This window comes from Brassica napus, chromosome C4, assembly GCF_020379485.1.
Source record: "Brassica napus cultivar Da-Ae chromosome C4, Da-Ae, whole genome shotgun sequence".
In the NCBI taxonomy this organism is placed as follows: domain Eukaryota; kingdom Viridiplantae; phylum Streptophyta; class Magnoliopsida; order Brassicales; family Brassicaceae; genus Brassica; species Brassica napus.
In genome coordinates, this window is record NC_063447.1 from 30,700,218 (window position 1) to 30,709,266 (window position 9,049).

General features: G+C 37.7%; 2 protein-coding genes across 4 annotated transcripts; both read left to right on the plus strand.

Annotated features, from left to right (window-relative positions):
* Nucleotides 1-1,588: 1,588 nt before the first annotated feature.
* LOC111215147 (probable U3 small nucleolar RNA-associated protein 11) lies at nt 1,589-3,591 on the plus strand. Of its 2 annotated transcripts, none has more exons than XM_022718486.2 (9): nt 1,589-1,740; nt 1,855-1,928; nt 2,018-2,108; nt 2,339-2,430; nt 2,519-2,612; nt 2,707-2,786; nt 2,909-2,989; nt 3,081-3,180; nt 3,277-3,591. In XM_022718486.2, exons 2-9 carry the CDS (start codon nt 1,873-1,875, stop codon nt 3,367-3,369), a joined length of 687 nt encoding a protein of 228 aa, XP_022574207.1. In that variant the 5' UTR covers nt 1,589-1,740; nt 1,855-1,872; the 3' UTR covers nt 3,370-3,591. The 2 variants fall into 2 exon arrangements, with proteins under 2 accessions (XP_022574207.1, XP_022574206.1); XM_022718485.2 differs by having other exon boundaries at nt 1,595-1,756.
* A 1,062-nt stretch (nt 3,592-4,653) lies between these two features.
* LOC111211906 (protein ARABIDILLO 2-like) lies at nt 4,654-8,840 on the plus strand. Of its 2 annotated transcripts, none has more exons than XM_022713246.2 (10): nt 4,654-4,833; nt 5,136-6,644; nt 6,728-6,808; nt 6,885-7,016; nt 7,112-7,327; nt 7,424-7,518; nt 7,587-7,650; nt 7,746-7,921; nt 7,996-8,302; nt 8,382-8,840. In XM_022713246.2, the coding sequence occupies exons 2-10, from the start codon at nt 5,169-5,171 to the stop codon at nt 8,580-8,582; spliced, it is 2,748 nt and encodes a 915-aa protein (XP_022568967.2). In that variant the 5' UTR covers nt 4,654-4,833; nt 5,136-5,168; the 3' UTR covers nt 8,583-8,840. The 2 variants fall into 2 exon arrangements, with proteins under 2 accessions (XP_022568967.2, XP_022568968.2); XM_022713247.2 differs by having other exon boundaries at nt 4,682-4,833; nt 5,179-6,644.
* The last annotated feature ends 209 nt before the right edge of the window (nt 8,841-9,049 follow it).

Sequence of the window (9,049 nt, forward strand, 5' to 3'; positions counted from 1 at the left end):
AATATTTGTCAAGCTCTCTTTTTCGACTGATTGTTTTATGTGTTTTATAATTCAGATTTTTGTGGATACATGTCGTTGTTTAATGTTTCACTTGTATATTAACGTTACTTTGTTGTTATAGTATGTAATTATTTTTTGGGAATGATTGATACAACAATGATTAATATGTGATTATATGATTTTTGTGTTAATTGTTGGTGTTAACTTTTGGAGTATATTTATTGTAGTTTTATTATTTTGTTGCTGTCATTAATTGTCGCCTAAATTCTTTATTTGAACCAATTTTAAATGTTTCTGTTTTTAACTTTTGGTTCATCTTAGTTTCAAAAAAAAAAATTTGGGTTCATCTTTTTTTTTTTGTGTTTTGGCCATAATATTTATTTTGTATGTATGGTTCCACTTTTTATTTTTTCAATTCATTTGTTATCTTTTTCTTTTTTTAATTTACGTAAAACTATAACCTATTAAATAATTTTCTACGATTATTTGTAAAGACAACGTGGTCCGGTGGCAAAAGACGGTTTTATGACGGAGGATGTCATGGGTTCAAAACGCAGGTCCTTCTTTTTTGTTTTAGAATTTTTTTTTTTCATTAATGGCAAATTTGTAATTAATTCGTCTTCTTCCTTTTAGGGTTTTCACTTCTACTGCGAAATTTTCATGGCCGCCTCGAACTTTTTTAACATAAAACATCATTTTCTTGCAGTTTTCTTATCAATTTTTGCATAAAAACTGTAGATTTGCGACGTAACATCAAATTCCAAGCGTTTAAAATTCAAAAGCCTGGACTTTTTTGATGAATCCGATTTTTTGTCCGATTTTGATGAAATCGCGGCGGTTCTGTACCGCCGAGCGTTGCAAGGCCGTGTACTCGGCCGAGTTGCCGCGTTTTCGAACATGGCCTGCGGTTGATGAACTATAGTATTCGTCGGTTGAGTGTTCCCGAATCAATGTGAATTTTAAACTGAAAAATTGTATTTAGAACTGAAGGAGAGATGATGAAATCGACTCAAACAGACAAATCAATCTATTATTAGTGACTTTATAAGTTGAATCAATATATAATTATGAGTGATAGAGGAAGGTTTGAGAGATAAGAAGACAGTCCTTTCAAGAAACGTTTTTGCAAGAGAAAAAAAGATGAGAAGATCAATGGAAATAGGTTCGAAGCTTTTTGAGAAGTTTGATGGTGACGTGACCAAACAATACTCTCTGATTGGTTGAATATAATAAATGACGTGGACAGCTTTAGAGTGGAGTATATAGAGCTTTTAGTATAGTATAGATTCCAATCTTCTTTTCATTTCCTCGTTTTATATCTTTTAACCCCAACTTTTGGCACTCTTTAAGATTCACCCCCAAACAATTAATTAACTCTAAAAAGATAGATTGTAATTTGAAACGGTAGATGTTCAATGCTCCCTCACATTTTGATTTTTGAAAACTCCAATTTTGTGATTTCATATAAAGACCAGGTGGAAACTGTTATTATTTGTAAAAACAACAGACAGCAAAATAGTTTGGAAGGGTAAACTAGTAATTGTTGCAATGAGACTCAGACGACACTAAACCTTTAGTATAAGCCAGAAGGTTGGACATTCTTCAATTCTCGTAAAACCCTAAAGTCTTATCTCGCCGTCTTCTCTACACTTTCTGCAAAAACAGAGTTGCAGGTCATCGGAAAATCGACGTGCTCTCGGGAACTTCTTCTTCTCTACTATCCTCTTTCTCCTGGACGCCGTATACTTTCTCTAGGGTTCCCCAAACTTTAGCCTTTTTTTTCCCGTTTCTATTCGTCGGTTTCTTCAAGCTCTGTTGTTTGATTCTACGGCTTTGTTGTGACCGTATTTGCAGCGTTAAAGCCATCTAAACATGTCGTCGCTACGGAATGCTGTTCCACGGCCAGCTCATAAGGAGCGTTCCCAACCGTAAGCCACTTATAATTATTGCTCTCTTCTTCTTCTTCTTCTTCTTTCGTTTCTCTTCTTAAAGTCTGTATTTTTAATTAACGTATCAGGCAAGCGAGGAAGAAGTTTGGGCTCCTCGAGAAGCACAAGGACTATGTCATCCGAGCCAAAGCTTACCACCAAAAGGAAGACATTAAAAAGGTACAATCTTTTTACTTATGATAGATATGTTTGTTGACACCTCAGGACTGCTTTCACTTAGATAGTGTGTGAGGCGTTGCTTCTTGTTGGTTTAGTTGATTGATTGATATATCTGTGAAACTGCTTTAGAAACCATAGACGGCAGTTTAACTCTCTCACATAGGCTGAGTTTTCTCTCTCTTACGCCTTTTTTTTTTTTTTTTTTTTTCTCTCTTAATTTTTTTGTGCAGAAACTTAAGCAGAAGGCGGCTTTCAAGAATCCAGATGAATTCTACTATAAGATGATCAATAGTAAAACTGTTGATGGAGTTCATAGACCAAAGTAGTAACCTTATTTGAAGCCTCTCACATTTTTTTTCTATGTCCTTTGCTAAGCTCATGGTTTCTCCTACTCTTTTGATTGGACTCAGGGAAGAGATAAACAAGTACAGTGCACAAGAGCTTATGATAATGAAGACCCAAGATATTGGATATGTGTTCCAGAAATGGCAGAGTGAGAAAAACGTAAGTCTATCTTTCTCTCTTCAGTGCAATTGGTTTTTGTTTAGACATCAGAGACTCAGAGTCATATTTATCCTTTTTTTCCCCTCTTTTGTAGAAAATTGATAAGCTTACTGCATCACTGCAATGTACGGAGGACCAGCCTAGCCGTAGACATGTCTACTTTGCAGAAGACAGGTTACTTTCAACTTTTTACTTCTTTCTTCACTTTATCTGAATTCTTCTGTTATGCTTAGTAGTAAGTTGGTACCATATTGTATGCGTTGCCTTGTAACTCTTGTTTTTTTTCTCTTTATCAGAGAGGAAGCTAGAGAGCTGGAGTTGCAAGCTAGAAGCAAAAGTGATATCTCCGCCATACATATTCCGAAAGATATTAAAAAGTATGTCTCTGAAACATACATTAGATGTTTTATGAAGTATAAAATGGACAAGCAATACTCATCATCATCTTCTTCCATCTCTTAAAACCAGGAAAATGGATAGATCATACAGAGATCTCGAGGCAAGGAAGAGCAGGGCAAAAGATTTGGAGAAATTATACATGGATATGTCAATGCAGAAGGAGCTACAGGTAAATTATACCATTCATCTCAAATCTTATGAGTGTATCATTGCTTTTAACTTAATGGTGAACATCTCTGATTAAAAAACTCTTTCTATTGCGTAGAAAAAGGGTCGCAAACGTAAGCTGCGTGAGGACGAGATGCTCAACCCAAATGGTAAACCGGTTTACAAATGGAAAGCAGATCGAAAACGCTGAAGTTAAAAAGCTTTCATGGTTGTGTAGTATCTCTTCACAACATGTTTTTGATCTAAGTTTTACTATAGTTTCTTCATCTCCAGAACTTGAAATGAGAATTTCTGATGGGACACTGTTGTTAAGCTAATTAGTTAATGTGATTGATGAAACTTGAGACACATGGAGCTAAAGCAGTTGTGAAACATCCAAAGATACAGACCATTAATGATGTATTCCTTTAAATAGAAAGTAGGGGGATGGAAAAGAAGGTTGGTATTAATAGCAACCAGCAAGGTGCCTCTTTTCTCTTGTGTTTTGTTTTTGCTTTAAATATGCAAATCTTACTCAAAAGGGAAAGCGCAATTTGATTTGTTATTTTTGGTTTCTTCTCGATTTGTGTTTGTTTTACTACAAAGTAACGGAGAGATTACATGATTTCTTAAGTAAAGAAGATATTGTCCCTTTGGCATAAATCACATGTCTGGCACACATGGTTTATTGATTATTTGCCATTTTTACTAGAGAAAACGTTAAATATTCTTAAATTACTATTTAAGAAACATCATAAAAACGATTAATTAACTATGAGAAAATAGTAACTATTAAAGGCGTAAGACCCATGTTATGATATGGGTTATTGCTACTAAAACATCGAATCTATCTTAAAAATCACCTCTGACAAATAGGAAAATCTCTAATATCAGAAAACTATTAACTATTTACAGAACAAAATTTATACAAATGATGCATTCATTAAATAGATTATACTTATACGTATACACATTTTGAAGTTAATACCAGGAAATGTAATTACTAATTTAAAAAGAAAGATATGACAAGCTGTTTAATCTATCATTATGAATATGCCAGATACTTTATGGTTTACGTATTAAAAAAAAATCTGTAAAAATAGTGTTAAATTAGTTATATTTTATAATTGAACACATAAAAATTATACGTGCCAAAAAATTATTAATACTAATCAATATTAAAATTTTAATATAATTTGTTAATTGTGCGAAAATTTCATTGGTTATATTACATTCATAATAAATCATTTTCTCAGATATGATTTGAAGTGTTTATATACTAATTTATCATTAAAAAACTCATCTTAAAACTTACAAAAACTTATGATTTGAAGTGTTTATATACTAATTTATCATTAAAAAACTCATCTTAAAACTTACAAAAACTTGAAAGAAAATTTGTAATATTATGGAAAAAAATTTATTTACTCATAAAAAAATTGAGAAGAAAAGAGGAGTGGTAATTGGTAATATATAATGTACCGTGCAAAGGAGGTGATTGATGCTCTTTTACAATCACAATTTTGCCTATATGAGCTCTCTCTTCTCGTTTCAACACCGTCTCTCTCTCTCTCTCTTCTCTTCACCTTCACCTTCATTCCCCAATTCCTCAGATTCTTCTCTCTCTGCCGCTGGGAATAAATTAACACAAAGTTCCCCTCTTTTTGCTCCAAAGGTGATTGATTACTTTAACGTGTTCTGATTATACCCTTTTGCGTATTTGATGGTTCTTAATGTGTTGGAGAGTTTTTCTCTGCGCTCTTTGCTTGAATTCTCTCCGACCCTCATCACTCTTTCACCTTTTGAATCAATTGGAGTTTCTGTGTATTGAATTGGAACAGAAAGGCCAGAGCTTTTGCTTGTCTTAGTCCTTATCTATTCGAGGGTTTCTGTTGAGCATTGGTTTGTTGAATTTGGTTTCTATTGTTATTAGCAATTGGGATCTAAATTTGAGTTCTTTGATCTCTTGTTTTACAGGTCTTGTAGGATCTCTATGATGATGATGATTTGATGTTTGTAGCTTCAAGAGGATCCGGTCAAGATATGAGTCGTAGGGTGCGTCAGAGAGTGGAGGAGAATAAGGTAGTTTCACCAAGTTGTTGTTCTGTGATTGGCTATGAAGATTTAGCACCTAAGCCTCAACACTATGTGGATTGGACTAGTTTGTCTTACGACACTGTGCTTCTTCTGTTTACTCGGTTGAACTACCGAGACCGAGCTAGCTTAGCATCCACCTGCAGGACATGGAGAAGCCTCGGCGCTTCCTCTTGTCTCTGGACCTCATTGGATCTCCGTCCCCACAAGTTTGATCTCTCAATGGCCTCTTCTCTTTCAACTAGGTGTGCTAACCTTCACAAGGTTCGGTTCCGGGGCCTCGACTCTGCTGACGCCATAGTTAACCTCAGAGCGAGGAATCTGAGGGAGATAAGCGGCGACTACTGCAGGAAGATAACAGATGCCACATTGTCTATGATCGCCGCGCGCCACGAAGCTCTCGAGAGCCTCCAGCTTGGACCAGACTTCTGCGAGAGGATCACTAGCGACGCTGTTAAAGTCATCGCCTTCTGCTGCCCCAAGCTTAGAAAGCTCAGGCTTTCTGGAATGAGAGATGTTAACTCCGAGGCGATTGAGTCTCTATCCAAGCACTGTCCACAGCTCAGTGATGTTGGATTCTTGGATTGCCTGAACATCAACGAGGAAGCATTGGGGAAAGTGGCGTCTCTTCGTTACCTCTCTGTTGCTGGGACGATAAGCATGAACTGGAGAGTTGCAGCAGAGAGCTGGGAGAAGCTTCCGAGGCTAACAGCTTTGGATGCTTCTAGAACCAGCGTTGACCATGTAGCGGTTTCAAGGCTGTTTAAATCATCTCAGAGTTTGAGAGTTGTGTGTGCTTTGAACTGCCCTTTGCTAGAACACGATGTGAACTTCAAAGGGAAGCTCCTGATTGCTAAATTTGACGATAACTCAAAGACGCCAAATGATATATTCTCTCACTGGAGAGATCTGATAAGCAATGACGAAACAATGCGTTGGATTGAATGGATCATTTCTCATTCGCTTCTCCGAATGGCGGAGAGCAACTCTCAGGCACTGAACAACTTCTGGCTCAACCATGGAGCTAAGCTGCTTCTCAGGCTAATGCAAAGCTCGCAAGAGGATGTGCAAGAGAGAGCAGCCACAGGGCTCGCCACTTTCATCGTTGTGGACGATGAGAACGCGAGCATAGACTGCGGAAGAGCAGAAGCGGTTATGAGAGACGGGGGCATCAGACTTCTTCTGACACTTGCTAAGTCTTGGCGCGAAGGTCTTCAGTCAGAAGCTGCGAAGGCTATTGCGAACTTGTCGGTGAACGCTAACGTTGCAAAGGCTGTTGCTGAAGAAGGAGGGATCGATGTGCTCGCTGGTTTGGCGAAGTCTATGAATAGACTTGTGGCTGAGGAAGCTGCTGGTGGACTGTGGAATCTCTCTGTTGGAGAAGAGCATAAAGTACTATAAAGAGTTGTTTAAAACACACATGAATGAACCTTTTGCTCTCTAACTAACATTGTTTTGTTTTTTTTTTGTACTAGAATGAAATTGCTAAAGCTGGAGGAGTGAATGCATTAGTCAAGCTTATATTTAGATGGCCAAATGGCTGTGATGGAGTTCTGGTACGCTCTTGCCACCTTAATGGCCTCACACTTTTGATTTAGAAGTATCTAAAACTAATGCTTTGGCTTTGATTAGGAGCGTGCTGCTGGGGCGTTAGCTAATTTAGCAGCAGACGATAAATGTAGCACTGAAGTTGCAAAAGCAGGAGGTGTGCATGCCTTGGTGATGTTAGCTCGAAACTGCAAGTATGAAGGAGCACAAGAACAGGTCCTTTCTTGTTCTGGATTGCACATTGTTATATTGACTCTTATGCTGGAGATTGTCTGAATTGGGTTTGTGACAAATTGTCTTTTTTTTGTCAGGCGGCTCGTGCTTTGGCTAATCTGGCTGCTCATGGTGATAGCAACAATAACAATGCTGCTGTGGGACAAGAGGCTGGTGCCTTAGAAGCTCTTGTTCAGCTGACGAAATCGCCTCACGAAGGTGTTCAACAAGAAGCTGCTGGTGCTCTGTGGAATTTGTCATTTGATGACAAGAATCGAGAATCTATTGCTGCATTTGGTGGTGTTGAAGCCTTGGTAACATGTTTCCTTTTATTTTCATTTATGTGTGTTCACCTTACATCTTCAGGAAACTTATCACTTTGTTTCTTGATTATATAATATATATATTAGGTGGCACTTGCCAAGTCCTGTTCAGATGCATCCACAGGTCTGCAAGAGAGAGCAGCTGGTGCTCTTTGGGGTCTCTCAGTCTCAGAAGCAAACAGGTTCAACCATTTTAAATTTTTTATTAATGCAAAAGTGATTACATATAACTTTTTGGTCTTTCTATCAGCATTGCAATTGGGCAAGAAGGTGGTATTTCACCTCTAATTGCTCTTGCAGGATCTGAAGCTGAGGTAAACAAAAACATTTTTGTTTCCTCATAAGATGTCATGTCCTCTGGTCTTTTGTGTTATAATCTAATCCAACTTTTTACCCTTTTTCTCCCAAGGATGTACATGAAACTGCTGCAGGAGCTCTGTGGAATCTTGCTTTCAACCCTGGTAATGCTCTCCGCATTGTGGCTGAAGGAGGAGTTACAGCGCTTGTTCACCTCTGTTCCTCTTCTGTTTCCAAAATGGCTCGTTTCATGGCTGCATTAGCATTAGCATACATGTTTGATGGAAGGTACTCAACGCTTCATATCCACATTCATGATTACATTCTCTCTTTTGTGCCTAAGCCTTATCTTATGTCCACAGGATGGATGAATATGCGATGATAGGGACTTCATCTGAAAGTGCATCTAAGAGTGTTAGCTTGGCTGGTGCCAGAATAAAGGCTCTTAAACACATTGAGAGCTTCGTTACAACTTTCATGGAGCCTCAAGTCTTTGCAGCAGCTGCTTTATCATCTGCTCCGTCTATGTTAGCACAAGTCTCAGAGAAAGTTAGAATCCCAGAAGCTGGCCACTTGAGATGCAGCGGTTCCGAAATTGGAAGATTTGTTACAATGCTGCGGAACCCTTCTCCTATACTCAAAGCATGTGCAGCTTTTGCGCTTGTCCAGGTACATATATATAAGTTTAGTTTTGGTGTGTGTGGTTTTAAAACTACTTGCAGTTTGGTACTAACTTGTGAAAGTGCAGTTTACGATACCGGGAGGTAGACACGCAATGCATCACGCAAGCTTGATGCAGAACGCTGGAGAAGCGAGGATCTTGCGTTCTGCAGCTGCGGCTGCGAACATGCCTCGTGAGGCTAAGATATTTGCGAAGATTGTGCTTAGGAATCTGGAGCATCATCACCAGGCAGAATGTTCAAAAGGAAAGAAAAGTGTCATCTTATAATAGGATTTGATGAGCCTTTTGTTTTATTAGCATATTTGTTTTAGTGAATAGAAGAATGTATCTCTCCGAACCATATACATGTCAAGAGAAAGGCTTATGCTGCAAAACACAAAAAAAACATCAAGACTTTTGGGTCTCAGAAGATGTGTTTGGACAAAGAAAGGTGTTGTGATACTATATAGTATGTGGACTTAAAATGTTTATTTATCTCCTTCTGAGATATTTTTCTGTAATAAAAGACCTTAGGGATTGTTATGATTGGTGTTCTTGTGACAAAAACATTTAGCTTTTTTATATCATAAAATATAAACTAATCATGTCAAGATTTCTTCTTATATCTGATACTATGAGATGATCAAGTAAAATCTCATCAATCTCCCTAGATGATAGAATCAGCATGCCTTAGTATCCTTCTTGTTACTAAGAAGTTCTGCATCTCTTTTGGTATTGGTACTTGATAGGGTCTC